Here is a 26150-nt window from a genome sequence, read left to right as displayed (position 1 = left end):
GTAATTGCTTTTGGGGTCAAAGGCCAGTTACAGCCAATCAGATCCACAGGAGGGGTATTTAAACCTAATTCTCCTTTTGCTCATTGCCCTGTCGTGGTTTCATCCTGATGGTAATCCGAGAGTGCGTTCCTGATCTTGATTTTCTGGTATTTGACATTGGCTTCGTTTTGACTTCCCTGAATTCTGGTATCCTTGACTTTTGGTTCCCCTCATCGTTGTGTCTGATTCTGTGTTCCTGACCTCGGCAAGTATTTTGACTGTTCTTGGATACGTTAAGTCCGGCCATTCTAAGGTTCGGTTAAACGTTATTCTTAGTCCTAGGTGTGACACAGTTATGCGTGCTGGATCAACTTGTAATCCTGACATTTACATAGTAAACTTAATTAATTAACAAATCCAATTTGTGGATAGGTAGGTCCATGTAGCTTTTCACCCACTTCCCAAACATTTATAACCACTTACGGATAATTCTATCCAATTGGGGAACATACTTACAAGTCTTGTTTTTTTGTTTTTTTTAGGACTCCGAATATTGGTAGAAGAAGCCTGATTGCACTTTGTGTTTCTAATGTGTTTTTCATGCTCCCGTGGCAGTTTGCACAGTTTGTACTCCTTACTCAGGTAATGCATACAGAGGTATATTTAGTGCACTTTTGTATAAATAAATCATACAAACTTAGAACTTTATAATTGTATATTTGTATGTAGCATTTATCCCATGGTGCTAATGAATTTAATAGAAAAGGCAATAGGGGGCATCAAAGAACAAGTATTACCTTTTTATAATTGGTTTTAAAATGTTTTTATCAAAGCCTGCCAACTGGTAACTTCTAGTCATTAGTGAAATACAACTCCAGCACTCTTATTGGATTGCTAGCCATAAACCATCATAGATTCAAGGGAGACATAATTCCATAACAGCTGGACAGCTATCCATTGTCATTGGTATAGTAATTTTAAAGTTGTTTGAGTGGATGTAGATTTTATATTAAAATAAGCAGTGCCAGAAATCCAAGACACAGATAAAATAAAAAACTGCAGGCACCTTAGAGTTATTGCATAGGCTCATTCCTGATGTACTGTTGTCTTTCTGTGCTTGTGGAACAAATAATGCAACAACTAAACAGTATTTTATAACTCTAACTTTCTTAACCCTGTTACTCTGTTTCATCCAACCTTTCACTTGGCTCTGTCTGTTGCACCCTGAGGGGCCAGCTGGGAAGAAAGGGCTGGCCCGGAGGTTGGGAATACCAACTTTACTTTGGTTTTAAATTTCTAATGCAATCCATGCTTGAGTAGATCCACATTTTAAAGTTGTAGTTATGGCTTTAAATGTCACTCCTTTCATTGAAAATCATTTTTGCCAATGTTAACATTGTTATGTTCACAAATTCTCATATCTTGGCCAAGCCTATTTAAAATAAATTGCTGGATTTAGTAGTGTGAATCATCTTGAACCACTGTGCCTCTACATGAAGACTGTTAAAATTAATTGAGTTGTCTTTAGTGACATTTACTGTATTTATAATCACTGCTTGCATTTGTTTATTTCAATTTTAGATATCTTCATTATTTGCCATTTACATTGTTGGATATATTGACTCAGATAAATATTTGAATATCCTGTATACACATATGGTAAGGATGATTTTACTGTTTTTCTAAGTTTTCTATACAATTAGTGAATTTATAATTATGAACAAACAACAATTCTGTATTTATTTACAGTACAACAATTTATTTCAAAGAAAGATTTGAAATTCCAATATAACTCAACGTGGTTTTTTTTTAATAAACAATAGCATTTAAAAATAAGTTGCAAAGCAATATATATTTAAACATCTTAAAATGCATATTTTATGTTCATATATGTTCTTCAGCAAAAGATGAAGATAATATTAAGCATTAAAGGGCTGTGTAGATCCGTAACAGAGCATTGTCAGAAAAGGACTGAAGTAGCTAAGTGCAAAAAGTCTGGGGTGGACATAAAAATTATCCAGTTGGTCCTTGTGGACAAATAGGTATTGAATCTTAGTGTAGAATCTGAAAGCTCATCAAAGGATCTAATGCTCGTGGCCTTTTGGATCCAAACTCTCAATAGAGCGGGTTAATGGGGATTTTCTGGATGAGTGATTTTGTTAATATGGTTAATATGAGATACTGTAGAAGAAAAAAAAGGGCATTGGTTTAAAAAAAAATAAAAAAAAGTTGTGTAGTACCATCTGATGCTTGGATGCTGAACAGTGCATGTCAACTAACAATTGTTTATCCAGTCATGCTCCTAAAATAATAAATTAAGATATCGCTATTGTGAACAAGTTATTAGTAGATTGTAGAAATAGCCCTAGAGTCTTGCATGAAAATAATTTTAATGTAGTGCAAGTACAAGAAAGATCGTGCATTTCCAGTAGACAGTGGATGTATTAGACAAAAAAAATTTAAAATCTGCCCATTCACCCAGCTGGTCTATCTGGCACAATATGCACCAGACACTGGAGGAAGTGGTTTGGAGCAAGTAGTCAGTAAATATCTTTTACACTAAATGTGCCAAATTTCTGGTGTTGCAAAAGCTAGAGTAGTTATTACAGCAGCATAGTTGGATGTTTTTCCAGAGGTACCAGTCAGTCCTTGGCATAGATGTCTGTACTGTTGTCAGAGCACCTTAGAAGACGTTTTTCTTCTAAGCTATTAATTTACCAGCAGTTCTGTAAACAAAATGTGTGCCTTGAATTTAATGTACTTTGAGTGTGCCAAGACAGATACACTTTAAAGGTACCTACAACTGACTTGCTTTTTTGAAAGAGCATAACATTTTATCTGTACATTGTACTTGTGGATTTGCTAGCAAATGTTTAGATTGGGAGAAAAACATGTTTAAAAATAGGTCTTTCTTCCACCTCAGTCAGTTCTTTGGCATACAATCTATGTTAAAGTACTGACTGGCAAAGAGAACAGAAAGGACCTCCCCCAGGGGGTCCTTCTGGTTTTTACTCATAGCTGCAGAACATTCACTCTGGTTGCAATGGTAACGTCATAGCTGATGCGTCTACCACTGGCTAGGAGTATAATAATAGAGTGATTGACATCACTATGTTCAGACGTTAGCATGCGGGTCATGAAGCCAGTGTCTTGGCATCACATAGGAGATTTTCCCAGCATTGGAAAGTGTCGCCAGGCAGGGAATATAGATGAAGAGACCAGTCATAGCGCTGGCGGCATGGTTGAGGTTGAGTATTACAAAAGAGTGACACTCACAAAGCTGAGGATATGCCAGCGCTGGTGCGAAGGGTAAGGAAAGGGAATATCTAAGAACTTTACATTGAATACATCATGTATCTCTGTGATGTATGATATACTCAATAATTTTAGAGGGATTCATGTTAAAGTGATCCATGACAAGTTCCCTTTAAAGGTGCACTCTAATTATTTTTTTCTTTGCGTTGGATCATGAGTAGATATTGTGGGGTTAAGATTTGTCTTATTGATCCCCTCATTAAAATGTTCGCAATGACATCTGCTGCACTGAGCTCACTCATTCCAATCTTACTATTATAGAAATTCCATACTATATTTTTGTGAGTGTGTGTATAAATATACATAGATATATGTATATATGCTAATAAGGTTAAAAAAAAAGTTAAACAGATCTAATAATTAATTTAGCTTGTGTTATGCACAATTCATTGCATTAACTATGTATGTAAGTAGCAGAATTGCAAAATAAGTGGAACATAACTACAATCAAATGTCAATTTGTCTAAAATATTAAAACATTGATATTCATTTAAGTTTGAAAACGTTCATGCACAGCAGATTTTCATGCTTTTAACACACACTTTTTAGCTGACAGTAGAGACAATTATAATTGCTATCATAATTCTTGGCAGTGTTGTAACTGCGTGTTTAAATTTAATTTAATGTTATTGATTATGAGGGCAACTTTGTGCGCTTTGAATATTCTGTGTCACTGTAGTTAGATTTCTCTACTTGCCTCCTCTTCAATGTAAAATGCTGATCTTCATCTCCACTAAAAATAACTCTGTTCTCCCGCGTTTTGTTATGCTAAAATGGAAACGTACTTATTTTTTTCTGTATCAGTGCTTGTATATGTAACCTGTCTTTTACTATACTCTACATAATCTTGTGGACTGCATCAAGAAGGATGGTGAAGTAAATCATAGGGAAACATCTAGTGAATTTATTAACACTGTAGGCTGACTAATTAGAAATGTCTGCTTAATATTATTATTTGTGCTTTTTCAGTTTTATAAGACCAGTGGTCTCGGAAATATGTTCTGTACCCAAGACAATACGATGTCGAGCTGGAGTAAATTCTGTCTCACTCATGACTGAGAACCACACTTATGTACTTTGTTTATGTTTTTACTAGTGTCCTTCAATTGTCCTAAGTATAGACACATAACTGGTTAAGGGGCTACATCGTGCCATTAAAGGAGAGAGTAGTTCAGGCAGTGAGTCAGAAGAAAGGGAAAAGGTAGGAAAGGAAAAGAGCAAATTGAACTAAAAGGAAATGAATGGAAACCACTGAGAATAATGAAAGGATGTGAGAAACAAAAAAATGGAAGAGAAAAACACACACACATTACTGTGTGCGCAGCCATGTTTTACTGATGGAAATTACCAGATTTTACTAATTACATGACGTATAGTCATGATTTTATTAAGGACACGGAGGCGAGCATTAGGCTTTATTTCTTTCTTTATTCCTCAGCAGCAAAGAAAGGATATTAATATATTAATATAGAAAAAAAGAAAACAAATACCCTTAAAGGTTAACCATTTAACATTCTAACAAATTTAACCAATGGCATCAGTCCTTGTTCTATGTCCTCTCATGTGACCTAAGCCACTTCCTCTTTCTTGCTAACGCCGAAGCTGAAAATATCAACAGGAAACGATGAACGTGAACAATCCAAGGTAGAGGGTTCTAGTGAGTATCCTCCGTTGTAGTCGAGAGGAGAACAATTTGATCCGGAATAATCCATTGAAGGGGTTAAGCTGTAGGAGACAGAGAAACATGTGGTAAAATATGTTCAAATATTGCTGTCATACATATGAACTGTGACAGTTTTAAAAGTTTATATCCTAGAACATATCCTCATGGATCCAGCAAAGAAAACCAAATCATTATAAGTTTTCGGCAACCAGGTGCTTTTGTCCTGTAGATGCATGGAATTCCAATCTGCTACGATGTTCCGCTTGTACCGACATGTTGCGGCTCAGGCAGAAATTCCAATATTCTTTCACCAGGTTCATGAGTATCGAGGATCTCGTGCCACCCAAGTGGTTGATGTAGCAAACGGGTGAGATATTGTCCATGCGCAATAGTATGGAGTAATTGCTTGTGTCTCCGAGGAGGCTCCGAAGGGCGAATGACCCTGCTAGGAGTTCCAAACCATTGATGTGGAACTCCTTTTCCTTTGAGGACCATTTTCCGCTAGTTGTCGCAGGGTTAAGACCGGTCTTGCCAGTGTCCGCCGGATTTCCTTCTTGATGAGTTTTACCTTCATGGTAGGTAAACTGAGCGTTCTGTGAATTGCATCTATATTGAACCCCAAAACTCTATCGAATGGGAAGACTGCAAAATTGACTTGTCCCAGTTGATTAGGAAGCCAAGGTTTTGAAGAAGGGCCAGCTCCCAGGAGAGATGTTGACTCCGTAACCAGGTTTCATGGGCCATGATTAGCATGTCGTCGAGGTATATGATCATACATACACCTCTGCTGTGAAGGAGGGCGACTACCGGTTTCAGCAGCTTGGTGAAGAACGACGGGGCTGAGGACAGGCCGAATGGGAGGCATCAGAAACGCCACATAGTCTTTTCCCATTGGAATTGAAGTAGGTGGTGACACTCCTCGGCGATCGGGATTGTGAGGTACGTGTCTTGGAGGTCGAATTTTACCATCCAGTCTCCCAGTCTGAGGATATCCCGGAGGCAGTGTATCCCTTCCATCTTAAAGTGATGGTATGTGACAAAGGCGTTGAGAGGTCGTAGGTTGATTACTGGTCTCGTACCCCCACCTTTCTTGGGTACCAAGAAGATGTTGCTGAGGAAGCCAGGGGCGGTAGCTGAGACCTTGTAGATCGCACCTTTCTCTTTTAATGTGCAAATCTCTTCCGCTACTCGACTTTTGTCTCGTGTGGAAAACCCGATCCAATTTGGTAATGAGAATTGAATCGGTTGTTGTACGAATTCGATGTGGTAGCCTAGAACTGTCTCTAGGACCCAGACATCTGAAGTTAGTTTGCGCCATGCATCGAGAAAATGGGACAATCTGCCCCCCACATATGATAGGGAAAGGGTGTGTAATGGAAAATGACTCCCCATAAGGCAGACGGCCATAGGAAGATCCCCTGGTTCCACGTGGTTGCCACGACCTACCCCTGGTCGGGAAGAATGGTGACGGTACTCTGGGTTCTGGAGGGTGGAACCTTGTTGTGGCAGAGCCTCGGTAGCCCCTGTATGAAGTCCGGGAGGAGCAGCCGGACAGACAGCCCTGTCTGTTGGCCCCACTGAAAACCTTCTGTGAGAACACTCGCTTCATACTATTCTGTGCCTTGTCTAGTGCCGTAAAGGTGTTGACGTATTTGCCCATAGTTTAAACGAAATAGTCTCCGAATAGGAGACCTTTTGCCTGTGTGCTAGGCTCAGGTATATTAGTTTAGGCAAAATTTTCATCAATATGGCTTTATGCTGTTCGGTGGCCAAAGCAGTGTTGGCGTTTCCAATCAGGCATTTGCCTCTCTGGATCCATCCCCTGATGGCCAATAGATCTATTGCGGTCCCCTCAGTTAGGGCTGTTTCGACCATGTCAAAAATCTTGGCTATAGGCCCGAGTATGTCCCGGACCTTGTCCTGACAGTGTCTTAGGGAATATTCCAGCCCCTTTTTGGCCTTCCATCCTGATTCACCCAGAAACTGGGCGATCTTGGGATCCACTTCGGGGGTCATTCAAGCCATGTCTGGTACCTTGGGGCGTGGGTATTCTCTGTGTCCTTAAATAAAATTGACACTCTGAACCCGGCATGACTTGATTTTGCTCAGGATTGCTTAAGGATGCTTTATGCTGCCGGATGAGTACCTGGAACTCTGGCCATACTAATGTAAATTCTGTGCATATTCTTTGCATAGGTGCGCTTTTATTGGCTTAGAGCTCTCAGTTAAAGCTCGCAATCAGTGAATGGATGATCATTACAATATGGTTTGCCCCCTTACCAGGTCCAGAGACAAATACTTCTTGTAGTGATTATAATGCGTGAGGTCACACTTTAATTATAATTATTGATATTTTTTTAATTTATGTTTTTGGTTTGGGATTTTTTGTTTTTGTTGGAAATACCTGTGGCTTTGACTTACTCACTAAGCACTGGAAATGTGAGGGAGCAATTGATATGGTCAGGGCCATGCAATCCACCGCCCTACTAACCGGCAATGTTTTTTTAAATTGTTTTATTTGATACATTGCTGATTTGGCAATATATTAAATATAAATTGCTCTTTTGAAGCGGCAACAGCGCCCTTGGTTAAGAGGAAACACTTTACACGTGCCATAGATTTGCCATCTTTTATTCTGATAAAAAGAAAATCTTCCTTCCCAAATTCAGAGAAGAAAAAGAAAACCACACTATTTTTCTACTGTTTGTATTGGCTCTATTATATTGCATCGTCATTGATTATTTCATGCATGTATTTTATCTTGATCTCTTTATAGGTGTCATTGGGTCTGTGTTTTATATTAATGTTTGGAAATTCCATGCTGCTAACATCCTACTATGCCTCTTCTCTTATTGTTATTTGCGTAAGTATTTTAAAAAAACTTTGTTTTAATTCAGATTGATAAAATAGATCTTTTTATTCAAATAAATTACTAGAAACATTTTTGTTTTATTTAATAAGTTCTTAAAATTATTATTTAGATATCTGCTGGTAGTAACATATTTAGGTCTGTGTTAGAATGGAGTTAAAATCTCATGGGCCTGATCTTTTTCATTTGTATGTGTGATGAACTGCGAGAACATGTCTTAGCTATTCAAAGCTAAGAGCTTTTGTTGAACTGAAATTCTTGCTAAGAGCCAAAAGTTCACCAGATGTCCAGTATGTTGCACTGTAGCTGCTTAAAAGGACATTGTAGGCACCATGCCCACTGAAGTGCAAAGTAGTGGTTATGGTGCCAAGAGTCCTGTTTTACAGTTAAATGTCAAACCATTTTGAATGGTCGCAGTGTTGCTGTGTCAAGATTAAGAGTCATGATTTTCAAACGTTTGAAACTTACCTGAATTTTACTGCCTACAATCCAGCCCCTCTTCACAGACAAAGCTAAAACCGAAGTTTCCGTTCCTCATAATGTATACCAATTTTGTCTCTATTAATGCTAAATTAATTGGCTGAGAGCATTACTAATTACAACTAATGCTCTCAGACAATATATTCCATCTAAAGACAGCCAGAACTGATATGCTAATGGGGGCAACTTCTGCTTTACCAATAACTGGTAAAACTTTAGGCCCATAATCCAGACCCTCTTTACAGATAAGTGTCAAACATTCAAACTCTGTAATTTATAATCATGGGACAGCAAAAAGGGATTCCTGGCACCTTGGCACAACATTTTTATTTCTGCTATTTATGCATTTTATATATATATATATTTTTTTTAGAAATGGTGTAAAGTTTTTGCCTGAGGGAAATGAACATGGGGTTAACAGATTAGCAAAATATTCTTTGAATATTTTACAACCTTTTAAAAACATTTGTTTCCATGTAAATTAATGTATCAAAACTTATTACCAAATGTAATATTTCCAACCTCTGATATGTATAAAAAAATGTGTTGAACTGGATTTTCAGATGATTACAACAGCTTCTGGTATAACAAACTCACACATAAGTAGATACCTGTATTCAGTGACTCATCTGTAATCCAACACTTAATCTAAGTGACTGGTTTTTTTTTTTTTTTTTTTTATTCCTCAACAGGTAATCGTTTTGAATAAAAAAGTATTCTTAAAACTTGAAGCCAAGGAATGTGTTAATTGGGTAAGACTCCTCTACTTTATGAGAAAAAAAAAACATGCTTTGATTTTCATTTTAAAGCTACTGTTAAGTTTAAATAATGTTTTCATATTGTAAGTCATGCTTATTTTAAGAGGAAACAGAGTGTTCATTGGAAATGACTGATAATAAATCATTCCCAGAAATAAATGGTTAATCTTGGCACCGTAACAACTTTTCATTATTGCAAACCTTATGGTGCAGGGTGGTCCCCTTGCATCCACACTAATCTCCAAGAGTGACGTTTGAGTGCATCACTTTGTAAAACAATCACTGTAGTTACAAGCTTCAAGCTAATGTCCACCTGTCAGTCAGGCAGCCAGAACTCCCAGTTCCAGGCTACCTGTGTCAATTTTGTTCATGCTGAGTGTGCAAATTGTGTATGCAGAACTTGCACTGTGCTGTCTCCTTTTTGGACAGAGCCAAGCTGCAGCACATGCATACACATTCCACTGCTCTGCCAAATGTTGCCTATAGTCTTCATGTCAATTTAAAATGCTATTAATTTGTTAAGTTCTAAGAGACAATGTCCCACAGTGCATATACAAAAATCACTTGCACATCTCAAATTGGACTTTAAAGGACCCATCTTGTGCATAGAAACTTGTGAAATCATGTTTACACAAATATCCTAGTTCCTAGCTTGACGTGGAAATGAACTAAGACAGGCATTGTGTTTTAGACTTCATATTGCATTTCTGCAGATACCCTTATCAAGGGAAACTGTTTTAAACACACTTTAACAAAAACAAAAACATGAGTTATGATTCAAAAGGATCAGTGACCAAAATCTAGCCGTGGACTTGTTTTGACCTGTGGGTCTCATCAATGTGGTGCCGGTTTTGGTCTGGAAGTTGAAGTCCGTCTGAGAGCATATTGCAAGGTATCAAAATTATTGTGTATAGTATTGAGGAGAGGAGTTATTGTCCCTTAGGTAGTTTTATGTTATGAAAAATGAAGGTGCTTTAAAGTGGTGTAGTGGTCCACAAATGCTTCAGGTATGTATGATTATAAAATGTAAATTGTCACAGCAAGATAAGTGTTTTGAATTTATTTTTTACATTTGCTTCTTGTTTGTACTGCTGCAGAATTAACAACGTTTTAAGAATTTACAGACCTGCCAAGGTCTCATATTGGATTGTGTCCAACTGGTGGGCTAAATGTGCAACAAATATTGAGACATACAATGTAAAGCCCACAAGGCTGCCTTGTCAACCATGCTCATTAATATGACAGGCTCACAATCCAATCACGGCTACTGACACGCTGAGCAATGCTTTAATGCTTGTGTATGGGGTTATAATGCCTTGAATGTAACTCATCTCTAAAATGGTTAAACATGCACTGATGATACACTTTCTCCCAGTCAGCACTGGGCTGTCGGGTGAGGGCATATTTTTTTGTCACATGGCACTACGATGAAAAACTCTGCTAGTAGTTTGTATGCCAGATTAATGATCACTTTGACAAAGAAAAGAGCTGGATACATCTGCCTCTGTTAACGCACAAGGTTATTTAATAAGGGGATAAGTCCACATGAATTTAAAGCCAAAATAGCCAAATTAGAAAGCAAAATCTCTAAGACAGCTTTGCTTTTTCAGCTAATTGAAAACTTTTCCTTTAGTAAATATTCCTTACAGTCTTTTTGCAATTTGCATGAGTAATGTGTGTGTGTACATTGTGCATGGCAAGTAAGATCTGTATACCTATACATGACTTGACTGTGATATGATTGTGCTTGCCACATACTGTATATACACAAAATATTAAACATGCTCACAGCAAGGGTTTAAACCAAATTTGGGCTTAATTTAAGTCCGTAAATGTTTCAGTCCTTGCAACACAGTTTCTAACCAGTGGAGTATCACCACTATTCACCACCGCACATTACAAGTAGGAAATGTACACAAGGAAAACAATACCTGCCAACACTCCAAGGTATGAACCCAGGGTGAGACCAAGAGCATTGTAGTGTGTTGCCAACAAGGGGGCAAATCGTCACTCAATTCATATCACTGGTGATGCTCCTAACTGAAAAAGCAGCGTGTTGTTCCGTATATTCCGTATATGTATTATGTATGTCAAATCTGGGCTGCCCATACGCCACGTTTCTGCTCTAGAGCGGTGCAGGAAATTATGGAAACCCTCCCACATTAAGTTTATTAAGCTTATCTCAATCTTTGTATATTCAATTTTTCTCTATAGATAATTCAGGTAGCGGCTTGGATCCTTGGTACCATTATCTTAAAGGCTGTATCCTCCATTATTCTTGGCATAAAGGATGACGTAAGTTCAATAAAAAATATTTTGATAACTGTATGTGTGAAGCATGCAACTGCACTGACAGTAACACTGCATAGCTCTGCTGCTAGATTGCAGAAAACTATGCTTGGAGGAAGCTTTGCTAGCTCAATTTGTGCATCCCTCCTCAGCAGTCTGTTTGTAGTCTGTTCAAACCAATAACTTCCTCTGCACTCTTCACCTAGATCTCACTATCCACTAAAACCTCAATGCACTTCTTCCTAGCTCCCACCAACACCATTGTTTCTCATTTTTTCTCACTGCCCACTTCTTCCTGCTTCTAATTTTATTTGTCCTTGTTGGGGTGCATCCCAATAGTAGTGCGCCTCTACTTATTCCTCTCTGAATACAACTCTACCCACTCCTCCTTGAATACAACTCAAAGTCCAATGCCATGATACGTTCTACTGATGTCACTGGCTTTGTGATTTGTAGTTTTATCTTTGCACATAATTGACTTCTATTATCTGCCTATTATTCTTTCACAATCTAGTTATATTGCCTGCTTGCTACTCCTTACTTTCCATTAACAGATTGACTGCCTGCTGTCACACAATTATAGGCTTCAGTTCTTGTACATTCTGTGATTGCGAATCTGTCTGCCTGTGAACATTGTTAACAGGCTGATTTTATTACTGCCATGTTCAGTGGTTGGACATATAATGCTTGTTAACAACGTTGTCCATCAACAGATGGTAACTTTTTGTACCATCAAAATACCACCAGGTATTGTTAATATAGCTACCGACTATAGATACCAAACACTTGCATGTTAGTGTACTGCTGATATAGCACATAAAACTTGCACACTTCACCCTGTGGCCAGTGGTGGCTTTCCATTAAAACATAGTGACAGGGTTGAAACCATGCTTTTTGTTTCAATGGGATATATAAGGATCCAGCTATTGTTAACCTCTTTGCAAACAAACAGAGGATGTTAGGTTTTTGGGCTAGTGGCAGTCAGTAATGAATAGTGGCAAGGTTGGAAATGAGTCTGAAAGGAGCTGCTGAGCAGCAGTTTATAGCTACTGTAGAAAATGGAAGTCATTTGCTACTCCTTAGCATTGGCTTTCAACTCATGGTCACAATTGTTAACTATTTGCAGTTAACATGTTGGTAGCCAGCTTCTTCTCATTAACTGAAGTGATAGGCATTTTAGCGAGTAGCGGCTGGTTAGTAAAAAGTAGCAACAAGGTTTTAAATAAGCCCATAGTGTCCAATCACATACAATCATGAGATATTTTGGTAATGTAATAAGCAAAACATAAATTATTTGTTTTATATCACGTGTGGAAATGTTATAGTTAATATTTTAGTAAAACATGTTGATTAATTTTTTTAATTTTTTTTATTGCAGGCTCATATAAGCAACATTTTAAAATCAAAGTTCACAGATTACAAGGATTTTGATACTTTGATGTATACATGTGCTCCAGAATTTGACTTCATGGAGAAAGAGGTACTTCATATTCTCATTTTATATTTAGAAAAAGATTGGCTAATGTTATGTTTAACAGAACTATTTGATAGCATGTCAAACATTGTACTTATAGAATGTGACGGCAGATAAGAACCATTCGGCCCATCTATGCACAATTTTCTAAATACTCTCATTAGGTCCTTGGCCTTATCATATAGCTAGGATAGCCTTATGCCTATCCCACGCATGCTTCAACACCTTTACTGTGTTAACCTCTAAGGCTATTCCATTTGTCTTCCAACGCTATAACAGGAAAGCAAACTTTTTTTGTAAAAGGTGTCCTCAATGTTCCTTCTGGCTTTCTGACCCCTTTCACCCTTCACCATAGCCAGAAGAATCAATTTATAGTTTGGGGTAGCACTGCATGTTTGTAGGCACATTTCAAAATATGAATTTCCAGCACTGTTACTTCTGAAAATGTGTCTTGAAAACTCTTAGAGGTTTTCCAAGACCAATGGCAAAACACAGATTGCGTACAACCCATACTGTTTCTGCAACTACTATATTACCTGTGTTGAGTTTTGTAGAATATTGCATATTCTATGTTTCTATTGATTATATATGGATGTGTGGATTGACATAAGTAACAGATGGTATAAGTCACAAGGCTTTCTTTGTCTGAGAATTCTGGAATGTGGATTGAATGTGGATTGAGTTAAACTCTGACGTCAGTATGGGCACATCTACGGGTATATAGTAACTGAACAAAGGGATACGAGGGCTCTGTCTCTCTCTCTCTTGATACAACAATGTAACTCTCCCTTCAAGAGACCAGCAATTACTATCTGCTGTTGAACATCCATGATCATGTATCATACTTTGTTGTTTTATTACGTATCAGTAACTAAGAATAAACCTGAAGAAACCGTAAGTCAGATTGCGTATTAGTACTTTTCATTAATATAGACGTATATTAATGTGGCGAGCCTTTGGCCCAAGACTATATATACAAAAGACGTATATATCAATCAACTGGAGAAATCACAGAAAGAAGAAGCGAGAATATTTTACAAGTTTATATATTTTTTTCCCTGTTCCTTAACAATATTCTTTGCATTACATTGCAGTTTTCCTTATTCATTTATTTTAAGTTATTTTTGTGTCCGGCACAAGCAAATGAAACATACTGCATTGTGTGAAAGTCATAACATGCTGTACCCTGTTTCATTATTACATAACAGAACAAAAAAAAAAAATAGAACAGTAAAGACAATATACATACATAAGGCGGAGTATGTTTGTATTTTGTAGAAGTGGTTTAGGGGATACCACCCAAGGTGTATTGAGCTTATAATTAATTTGTTTTCTCCATATTGTGCACCTATTTGTAGAACAGTAAAGAACATGCACATGTTATTATCAATACAGGACCACATAAACCTGCTGTCATCGTACTATACATAACAATTCTCTTGACCACATGTCACAGTTTACAATTACACATAAAGATAAATGTTAACATAGTGTAGAAAGTGTTTCTCAGAGGTATCCGGTATGGTATCCCCAAGTAAGTTGGTGTACAGTATTACGCACACCCCCATTGTCCTTTTAAAAAAAACGTTTATAGGGAGGGGGGAGTTAGCTCTATACGGTCAGGAATAAAATAAATAAAAGTAAATGTATTTCAGTAATTGAAAAATATATATTTTATTTTATTATGCTGAGATATAGTTTATGGTTATTTATAATCTTTGAATCATGCACTATTACTTTATATTATGCACTTGATGCACTGTATGTTTCTGCACACTTTACACTGTTTTGTATAAAGATATAGTATTGTGGTTATTAAATACATAGTCACTTTAATATTGTTACTTGGCAACTGTGAAACTATGGGCTATTGTGCATCGCACCTTCCTGTGTTAATTTCTGATAAACCTATTTGGTGCACTATTGCTTTGATTCTCTTTGTCTATTGAGAAAGACCCCTGCGTGGCTCCAAATGTTGCCCTAAATGTGTTCTGTTACCCAATGAATTGTAAAGAAAGAAGAGGTGTGCTGGACCAATTTGTTATTTGGTTAGCTTAGTGATCAGCTGATGCTCTAAGCCAATGAGTTAACAGAAGTTCCTTCTTAGCACCTTCCGGTTCATTAGTAGTGGAAGCAAGGAATGGTGCCTAGTGAACTTACTACAGCGAGCACAAAAAAATAAATTAAATTACCCAAGACATTTTATGTAATCTTGTAATTATTAGCAGTTTTTTTTATTGGGACACTATTAGGGCAGCCATCATGAGCATACAGGTAGTACACATGTGAGGGGCCCGGCAGAGGCATACCTAGGGTCTCTAGCGTCCTTGGCGAGAAGCTGTATCGACGCCACCTCCCTTCCCTCCGCCCCCAGTCATGTTCCACATAGCATGACCTCTATATACGTGCTCCACCTTGTAAAGGGAAGCTAAAGAAACAGATCTAGCATTATATTTTGTTTCCTAATCCTCCATGTCCCATAAAAAAATGAATAAATAGGAATTGAGGTTCCTAAGGTTTCTTAGGAACAGAGTCCTGCCAGTCATCCAAAGCCCTACACACTATATGAAATCAATGCAAGGAAATCATAAATATATATTTACACACATATTTATACTTGTGTGATGATGGTGATGTGCCAGAGGAATGCTTGTCATCATATTGCAAGCATAGTACAGGCACATCACACCTTATCACAAGCATAACACAGGTACATCACACCTTATCACAAGCATAACACAGGTACATCACACCTTATCACAAGCATAACACATGCACATCACACTTTATCACAAGCACCACACATGCACATCACACCTTATCACAAGCACCACAAATGCACATCACACCTTATCACAGGCACAACACAGGCACATCACACCTTATCACAGGCACAACACAGGCACATCACACCTTATCACAGGCACATCACACCTTATCACAGGCACATCACACCTTATCACAGGCACAACATAGGTACATCACACCTTATCACATGCACAACATAGGTACATCACACCTTATCACAAGCACAACACAGGCACATCACACCTTATCACAAGCACAACACAGGTACATCACTGTTAGGTAGCCACACTCTCTGCTCTGCTTGCTACTACTCTTCTTCTGCCCATGTCTCTTCTTCCATCCATGTCTCTGTTTTCCTCCCTTCCATGGATGGAAATCCATGTCTCCCTCCCTATTCCATCCAAATCTCTCCCTCCCTTTCATATCTCTACCTCCCTCCAATCTCTCCCCCATGTCTCCCTCCCTTCCATATCTCTCACATCAATGTGTCTCTTTCCATACCATATCTCTCCCCATCTCTCCCTCCCTTCCATCTCTCCCCCAATGTCTCCCTCCCTTCCATCTCTCTCCCCATTGTCTTCTTCCCTTCCATATTTCTCTCCCCGGTCCATGTTTTTCCCACTTCCATCCATGTCCCCACCCCCCTCCATACCTCCCTACCCTCCATTTAGGTTTTCCCCTTTTTTTTTTTTACATAGTTACATAGCTGAAAAGAGACTTGCGTCCATCAAGTTCAGCCTTCCTCACATATGTTTTTTGCTGTTGATCCAAAAGAAGGCAAAAAAACCCAGTTTGAAGCACTTCCAATTTTGCAACAAGCTAGGATAAAAATTCCTTCTTGACCCCAGAATGGCAGTCAGATTTATCATTGGATCAACCAGTTATTACCCTACATTGAAAGATTATATCCTTGAATATTCTGTTTTTGCAAGTATGGATCTAGTAGCTGTTTGAACATCTGTATGGACTCTGATAAAACCACTTCTTCAGGCAGATAATTCCACATCCTGATTGTTCTTACAGTAAAAAAAAACTTTCCTTTGCCTTAGACGAAATCTTCTTTCTTCTAGTCTAAACGCATGACCTCGTGTCCTATGTAAAGTCCGGTTTGTGAATAGATTTCCACACAATGGTTTGCATTGGCCTCGAATATATTTGTATAATGTTATCATATTCCCTCTCAGGCGACGTTTTTCTAAACTAAATAGGTTTAAATTTGTTAACCTTTCTTCATAGCTGATATGTTCCATTCCTTTTATTAATTTTGTAGCCCACCTCTGCACTTTTTCTAGTGCCATAATATCCTTCTTTAGAACAGGTGCCCAAAATTGCACAGCATATTCAATGTGTGGTCTTACCAGTGATTTATAAAGAGGCAAAATGATATTCTCGTCCCGAGAATGAATGCCCTTTTTCATGCATGACAATACCCTACTGGCCTTGGCCACTGCTGATTGACATTGCACATTGTTGCATAGTTTGTTGTCTATAACAATTCCCAAGTCCTTTTTGTGTGTTGTTATCCCTAATTCGCTTCCATTAAGGGTATACTTACTTCTTCGTAGAATGCAATCAAGTTAGTTTGACACGACCTGTGCTTCATAAAACCGTGCTGATTTTTGCTGATAACCATGTTCTTCTCAAGGAATTCTTGAATATTATCCCTTAATAACCTTTCAAATATTTTACCAGCCACAGAAGTTAAGCTCACAGGTCTATAATTTTCAGGCAAGGATTTTGAACCCTTTTTGAATATAGGAACCACATCTGCCTTCCTCCAATCCTCCGGAACACTTCCTGAAAGAAAAGAATCTTGAAAGATTTTTCATCCTTGTCTCTGAGGGGGGCTCTTCCATCCATGTCTCCCTCCCTTCTATATCTCTTCCCCCACCCATCCATGTCTCCATCCCTTCTATATATCTCCCTCATCTCTCCCTCCCCTTTCCATCCATGTCTCCCCCCATCCATACCTCCCTACTCCTTACATCTGTCTCCCCCCATACCTCTCTATCCCTTACATCTATGTCACCTCCATATCCATACATCTGTCCCCCATATCCATACCTCCCCCATATCCATACCTCCCTATCCCTCAAATCTGTTCCCCCTATCCTTTACATCTATGTCCCCCCCATATCCATGCATCTCTAGCCCTTACATCTATGTTCCCCTATCAGTACCTGTCTCCCCCCTATATCCATAACTCCCTATCCCTTACATCCATGTCCCACTCATATCCATAACTCCCTATCCCTTACATCCATGTCCCACTCATATCCATAACTCCCTATCCCTTACATCCATGTCCCACTCATATCCATAACTCACTATCCCTTACATCCATGTCCCACTCATATCCATACCTTCCTAACCCTTGCATCTATGTCCTCCTATCCATATCTTCCTATCCTTTACATCTATGCCCCCATATCCATACCTCCCTATCCCTTATATCTATGTCCCCATCCATAGCTCTCTACTCCTTAAATCTATGTCCCTCCCCATCCATTCCTCCCTACCCATTATATCTTTGTCCCTCCCATCCATAGCTCCCTACCCCTTACATCTATGCCCCCCCATCCATAGTTCCCTACCCCTTACATCTATGCCCCCCATCCATAGCTCCCTACCCATTACATCTTTGTCCCTCCATCCATACCTCCCTATCCCTTACATTAGATGACCCAAAATGATTAATGTAAAAGTTACCATAACCTCACATACAAGAGTACATAAAAATAAGCCTTTATAGGGACTCAGCCCTGTTGCCATTGTGTTTATTGGTCTTAATTCAGTTTGATGTTCATGTTTTTTCTCACATGTTTTGTTTTTTTAATTTATATTTTAATAAAGATTTTTCTGATCTGCATATTTAGGTTCGTATAACATGGCACTTCATTGACCGTGATATTTGTATTATAAAAAGGAAAACAAAATTATATTATTAATTAATTAGTCCCAGTCTGAATTGCCTAATAAAATACATATTCCGAAACCAAGCTTTTATAAAGGGGCACGATTAGAGTTACCTAGAGTAATTTCATGAAAATATAATCAGATCAAATTTTGGTTGGCTTTTGCAAGAAAAGTACTGTACACAAGCTGTAGGTGGGAAATTAATCTAAAAGGAATTACTGTAACAGATAACTGATTTGTGTCCTGCAGCATAGTTACATAGCTGAATAGAGACTTGCGTCCATCAAATTCAGCCTTCCTCACAAATGTTGTTGCATATGAATTATATATATTACAGGGCGGCCCTAATGACCGGCAGCTGTTTCACTCTACTCTGCCATACACACTGTTGGCTCCCCTCAGTGCTGGTTACTTGACATAGCAGGGGAGGGCGCCTCTCGATCTCCGGCGGCGGCGGGCACGTGTCAGACTGAGCGCTGGTTAGTCGCTTGACACCCGGTGCTCCTACGCCGGTTTCGTCAACCCCACAATACGCCCCTGGGGCCCAGCCGCCTAATGACAAATATTGCAATATATCGATCTATAGAGCATCGAAGAGAGAGATCTCCCTGCGCTATTGCAGTCTTTCTCCGCTGAAGATGGAGCCCGGGAGGCTGTCTCCTTCTCGGCAGGCTCATCCCTCTCTCTCACGAGCCCCAGCTGTCAGAGTGTTTACATGGTAACCCGCAGCAACACTCTGCACTCTGACGAGGCTCGGAGGCTCGTAATAACAGCATGGGCATCCTACAGAAGGAAGCAAAAAGACTCCAAGTACCACCGAAACACCAGGGATTGTAAGGGAGGGGGGGGGGGGGATATTCTTTATTATATATAATAACACATTAATATATTTATTTTAATCATTAAAAAAAAAAAAATCTGCTCCTCTCAGCCCCTCCCACAGCACCTACCCAATAGCAGCATATAAATTCGTACATACACGCGTTGTATAAACACTGCATGCACTATACAAGCATACACTGCATACTACACTATACAAATACACACTTCATCCACCACACACTGCATGCAAAATACCAACACACTACATCCACAAAACACCCATTGCATCCACTATATGAAATGCACACTACACACAATTACATCCACCACTGTACAAACACACACTACATCCACTACACATACACTATACAAAACCAACATTATATCCACTAGACACACCACATTCACAATAAAAACACTGCAGCCACTATATACATACATTACACACACTGCATCCAGTATACAAACACACATAATGTTGTGCAACGGTTCCAGGGTGCTGTTGACTGAACTGTTGTGGAACTCAGGGGCCCAGACTTTAAACTGTGTAAGGGACCCCAACATTTCTGATGGCAGCCTTGGACACTAGTCCTCCAAATTACTGCATCATAATGAAGTGGCCTGGGTACACTGGCCCTGTCCTTTTCAACCATTTTTTAGAAACTGCAGTGTTTACACTTCAGGGTGAAATCCATCTCTATTGGCCGTCATACTGACAGCCACTAGAGGCATTTATGCTGCACTAACCAAGTAAAAATTGGTCACATGGCACAGAAGCCCATAGGAAAGCACTGAATTTTTATTTTATTTTTCCCTATGGGGAAACTTTAATATTTATTTATAAAATATTTTACCAGGAAAGATACAGTGTGATTTCTCTAGTTTTCTAGTATGTCCTGGGTCCATAAAACATTGCATTGATACAATAGGGTACACTAAAATACAAAAACAATATTAATACACAATATATACAAAATTTAACATTGAACAGCTAGGAAATATATAATCAACAATAGCACGTGCATTCTGTTTTGAGGTATGTAGAGAGGGATCTCTTAAAGGACTTTATATACGGGGGATTAGTTATTTTTTATTTTATTAATTTATTTGTATTCCTAAAGGTATAGTTTTCATTTAAGTATGCTTGTTTTATTTATCTATGACATGTTTTTTTTTCTTGTGTAGGTGTAAATATATAGTGGTCGAAACATATTTTTTCGACCTCTCTGTGGAGTAAAAAGGTGTTTAACTTACCCTTTCTCCACCACTGCGCTGGGCTTGATGATCTCAGTTAATCCAATGCTTTTGCATGCCATTTCCTCATATACAGATGCACTGAATCACTGCATCTCTACAGGGAACATTGAGTCTCAATGCAGAGCGTGGAGACAATGAACGTTGATGCTGCACACCAAGTATGTCAAACATGCGACTCACAATAAATATCTTTGCGGCGCAGCAAGCCGCGAGTTTCACATGTTAAGGCAAAGTAGGCACCTAAAATTTACCTGGCCGAGAGGAGAAGACGCTCACGCGAGCGCCCTCTGTAGTGATGCCGGGTGCCGGAATATGACGTCCTTCCTGCACCTGGCATCACTAAACTGCACGCATCAGCAATGAGTTGCAGGAAGGGAAACCCCAGGTAGGTAGCACTAGCAATAAATAAAATGATTTGTCACTGTGTGCAAGAATGTGTGTGTGTGTGTCAGTGTGTGTGTCTCAGTCAGTGAGTGAGTGTGTGTCTGTTTGTGAGTGAATGTGTGTCTGTCAGTGTGTGTGTGTTGGTCAGTGTTGCGATGGCTGCGACTCGACAGTGGAGAACCTGGAGCTGCACTGAGGCATGCAATGCCACGTCACATTCAGACGTGATGTCAACGTGCTCCACCTTCACAGGGTTTCAAGGAGTAGCGGGAGGATCCGCTTTATCGCATACTGGCAGCGGCAATGTGAGTGGAGTCTGCTTGTTGGCTAAGGTCTTTTTTTCTAAACAGGAGCCGGGGTTTAGTAGAAACCTATGTTTCTATCAATATTTAAGTTGTTGTTTTTTGCGGCCCTCATAAACTTAAACGTTGTTTATTTGGCCTGTTCTAGCCTTTGAGTTTGACATGCTTGCTGCACATTGTCTGAGTGACTGTTACTATAGTTGTTCCTAGGCAGAAATATGAAAAGGTAATGTTCCCAGTGCTAAGGCACATACATGCTATAGACACCAGAATTATGTGCATGTTGACTTGTTTTTGCATTGTAGCTTATGAAAATACTCTACTCCTTTCTAAATGTGACTTTTGTAATTTTTTACTCACCAAGAGATATTCTGTTCTTTTTTTCAAGCACTACCGCAGTTATTTTTGTATAGCAGAAGTAATATAGTGCAAATAAATGTAATTTTGTTTTGTATTTTTAGACTCCTTGGAGATATTTAAAGACAGCCTTACTTCCAGCAGTTTTGCTTGTGTTTGCTGCAATATGTGTATGGGTAAGTGTCTTTGATCAACTGTTAATTACAATGAATAATACATTAGTGGGTGATCTTATTTGCTGTATATAATGGATTAATTTAGAAAACTATACAAAGGTAGTAATGAGAAAACTCAAGTATTCCACAAAAATATGGTACAATTTTTGAAATATCAGCGTATAAGAGATCTAAATAACTGAATGCTCCTCAAGAGATTGACTAACAGGTAATTAAAAAATATATTATATCTTAACACGCATGTTCTTCCTTTTCGGAATGCCGGTTAAAAAAACTAATATTTAAAATCACTGCTTTTGCAAAAAAAATTTTCTTATTATTTATTATTAACCCCTATTTACTAAGACTCCAAATTCCCTCCTGATCAGGCTTTCTCACTACATGACCTGACCTTTGGACCACCTGACTTCTTATTAAAGGCCCCCGTGCCACCACTGACCTATCGGGTCCCTGTTCTCACCTCCAGGAGTCCATGAGGGTCATTTTGTAATGGAGTGCAACTTCCAGGTTCCTTTTTTTTTTTCTTTTTTTTTTTTAAATCACATCATGTGAATTGGTCTATGCCTTAAAGCCCTCTACATATCCTAATGACTACCTTAAAGTGCAAATTGCTATGGCCTTGCTTTCTGGTCAACCCCAAACATTGTCCCATCGACTACTACACACCAACAAACCACAGCTAGACTCCTGGAAATACATTTCTGAGCTATGCATACCTTATATGAGGACCGTTTCAGACCCTCTACTGCATGCACGCTCTTCTCTCCCTCCGGCAGGGTAGACGACCAGTGGAGGATTATACCACAGATTTACATGAAATAACACTGGATAACAAATACAATAAGACTGTACTAATTAAACAAGTCCTTTGGGGTTGTCGGAAACCTTGATGGACAAGTTGGTCCTGTGCCCCCTCCATGGATCCAGTTGGTCAATCAGTTGAATTAGCACTACCGTGAACAGAGAATGGAAAGACTGCAAGTCCCCTCACTACTTAGAAACTCAGATCCTTCTGGAACTATCACATATGCATTATTATTTATTATTATAATATTTATATAGTGCCAACAAATTTAGTAGCGCTTCACAATGGGTGGACTAACAAACATGTAATTGTAACCAGACAAGTTACACAAAAACAGAGGGGTTAAGGGCCCTGCGGAATGAGCTTACATGCTAGAGGGAGTGGGGTAAAGTGACACAAAAGGTAAGGGAAGTAGATTGGGTGGACAAACAAACAAACATGTAATTGTAACCAGACAAATTTGACACACAGGAACAGAGCGGTTGAGGGCAGGAATGTATATATTGCGAGGCAATTTCACCTCATTTTATGGGGTCCAAGAGCTTGCCGGCTGGCCACCGTTGTTTCCCAGGTGGGCGGCAAGGGAGCACTTTCCCCTGAGCTCTCTCTGCTCAGCTCCCTAGCGCAACCCTCAATGGGTGCCGGTAGCCGGAATATGACGTCAGTCCGGCTCCTGGCACTCTGCGGCATGCGAGGGAGCTGAGCAGAGAGATCACAGCTCCCTCGCAGAAAACTTGCAGCACCTGCACGTCCGGCCGCCTTCCTACCCAGCAGCCCCACCGGACCCCAGGTGAACTATCCACCCCGCTATCCCAAAAGTAGGGAGGCTGGGTGGATTTAAATAAAAAATAAATTATATTAATAATTGTGAGTGTTGGGGAAAAATGTGTGTGTGTGTCGGTGAATGTGTGTGTGTGTGTCGGTGAATGTGTGTGTGTGTGTCGGTGAATGTGTGTGTGTGTGTCGGTGAATGTGTGTGTGTGTGTGTCGGTGAATGTGTGTGTGTGTGTGTCGGTGAATGTGTGTGTGTGTGTCGGTGAATGTGTGTGTGTGTGTCGGTGAATGTGTGTGTGTGTGTGTGTGTCGGTGAATGTATGTGTGTGTGTGTCGGTGAATGTATGTGTGTGTGTGTCGGTGAATGTGTGTGTGTGTGCCTTAGTGAATGTGTGTGTGTGTGCCTTAGTGAATGTGTGTGTGTGTGTGTGTGTGTGCCTTAGTGAATGTGAGGAAGTGAGTGTGTGTCGGTGAATGTGAGTGTGCGCGTCTGTCAGTGTGTGTTTCTAAAGAATTGTATGTGTGTCAGATTGTGTCAAATCAGGGAGTGTATGGTTGTGTATGTTAGGGGTGGGTACATTTAAATTAGGGGGTGCCAGAGATCTTTCATGCCTAGGGCAGCACCATTTCAAAATACACCACTGCTTGAGGGCCCTGCTCAATGAGCGCACATGCTAGAGGGAGAGAGGTAAAGTGACACGTGACACAAAAGGTAAGGGAAGTATTAGGGAAGTAGATTGGTAGAATAGTATTCAGTAAAGACTTTTTTTGGAGCCATTACTAGTTTAATTGATATGCTTTTGTGAAAAGGTGAGTTTTTAATGATTTTTTTTAAGGGGTGGAGGAGACTGGGTGAGCATCTAACAGAAAAAAGCAAGGGAGTTCCTCAGGAACGGTGCAGCCCTCAACCAGTGGTGTATGGATACGAGCATCAGAGGTGGAAGTACTAACAGAGGATAGACGCAGGTGTTCGGCAGAGCGTAGGGGCCTAGACGGGACATACTTGTCTATTAGGGAAGATAGATAGGTGGGTGTAGCATTATGTAGAGATACCATTTACCTAATAGGTGTATGTGGCGAAACAGAGCTCGCCACTGGGTATTGGAGAAGATTGATTGCCAGCCTCCTGCCATGTGACTATGGCCCCTGGGATGTATTGCCCTTTAAATACATGATTTGGGCATAATGGATTTGTGTTGTGCTGCTGCTGGCCCTTTAACTTCCAGAGAAAGGATTTGTACTTTTAAACTGGCACTTTGGATGTAGTCGAAGTGCCCGCCATTCGAAAAACAAACACGTGGTGGCGGCCATTTTAATGTAGTCGAATGCAGTCAGCAGTGCGTGCCACTGAATCTATGGAACTAAAATCGGCTACACATTTACACGAACACCGCTGACCGTTACCTTCTCAGGAACTTCGACGCTTCGACTGGAATCGAAGTGCGTTCGACAATTCGAACGCACTGTTAGATTGGACTATTTGCACGAACGGCCTCGTTCGTGCATTCAAATGGAACTGAGACATTTTTCTGTGTGAAATTGACCCACCGCACAGCCCAAATCTATGGAACTCTTTTGGGCATGAAAATGTGCTTGCGGTCGGTCAAATAAGACTTTCCCTTAACTTTTTAACCCCTGAACCGATTGCCCTGATTTTTTATTTTTTTATTTTATTTTTATTTCAGTTTTTCTTTTTCATAAAGACAAGGGTTTGGGATACAGAAGAGAAGAGGGAATATTCAATTGTTACATATAAGGGTTACATAACATTATGTGCAAATGCTCATATTTTTATCGTTATTTTAGTACTGTTATAGTTGCATGTCGGAGTTTAACATTGGTTCTGCTAGAAGTTCTTGTTAAGACCCAGTTAGCTGCTGCTGTTGTTTCTGTCTCGAACCGTATAAGGGGTAGGTGATCAACTAAGGGTTGGCAACTTGCCGGGGGGAGGGGGAGTTGTGAGAGGGGAAGGGAGGGGGTGAAGGTCAAACTGGGTTGTGCCTGGTACTACTAGGTACAGTGGTTATTCCTTGATACTTTTTGTTCTGTCGTTGTATAAGGTGGTCCTGCCACCTGCCTTGTTGTCTAGTTCTCTGATTGTCTGTCTAATCTAGGAGTGCTTAGGTGACCTTTTCCCCTGGGGGTCGTTTCCAGAACTCTGTCCAGGGCTCCCATCTCTGGAGATATCTATACCGTTTCCCCAATGATGACCACTGGATTTCTTCTAGTTCGTTCTACTCTTTGTACCCACTGCTCTTTGGATGGTGTGCTGGCGTTCCGCCAGTGTAGCGGGATAAGAGCATTTGCTTCCCCCAGTAGGAGGTGTAGCAGCTGTTGCTTATGAGGTTCCGCAAATATGCGAGGCCAGCCTAGTAAAACCTAGGATGGGGATAGGCGAGTCGGAGGTTTCAATATTTTAGTTATTTCGGAAAGTATGAGGAGCCAGAAACCAAATAAAAGGGGTGAGAGGGGCGAGTGCCATTGCTTATTTGAAATGGTGTGGATAAGTGGCCATTTATTCTGACATTGGCCGAGGGTTCCCTATAGAGAGCTTAAATCCAATTCCTCAATCTAGGGCCCATCCCCAAGACCTCCAGGACCGTGAATAAATAGGACCAGTCCACCCTGTCGAAGGCCTTTTCATCATCAATAGCCATCAGTAGAGTTGGTGTTTTAGTCACCTTTGCTCCATGAATGACGTTTAGAATTTTCGTGGTATTGT

At 39.7% G+C, this 26150-nt stretch overlaps 1 protein-coding gene across 3 annotated transcripts in view; it reads left to right on the top strand.

Annotated features, from left to right (window-relative positions):
* Positions 1 to 26150, top strand: part of DPY19L1 (dpy-19 like C-mannosyltransferase 1) — a 212274-nt gene that overhangs the window by 122983 nt on the left and 63141 nt on the right. For all 3 annotated transcript variants that reach the window (XM_063452080.1, XM_063452078.1, XM_063452079.1), the window contains exons 10-16: positions 522 to 621; positions 1561 to 1638; positions 7734 to 7820; positions 8999 to 9058; positions 11279 to 11359; positions 12732 to 12833; positions 21778 to 21849. In XM_063452080.1, coding sequence (XP_063308150.1) covers positions 522 to 621; positions 1561 to 1638; positions 7734 to 7820; positions 8999 to 9058; positions 11279 to 11359; positions 12732 to 12833; positions 21778 to 21849 — 580 coding nt within the window. The remainder of the gene's footprint in view (positions 1 to 521; positions 622 to 1560; positions 1639 to 7733; positions 7821 to 8998; positions 9059 to 11278; positions 11360 to 12731; positions 12834 to 21777; positions 21850 to 26150) is intronic.

This window comes from Pelobates fuscus, chromosome 4 (assembly GCF_036172605.1).
Source record: "Pelobates fuscus isolate aPelFus1 chromosome 4, aPelFus1.pri, whole genome shotgun sequence".
Taxonomy (NCBI): Eukaryota; Metazoa; Chordata; class Amphibia; order Anura; family Pelobatidae; genus Pelobates; species Pelobates fuscus.
The sequence above is the reverse complement of the archived record's forward strand: the minus strand, read 5'-3'. Positions and strand labels throughout refer to the sequence as shown.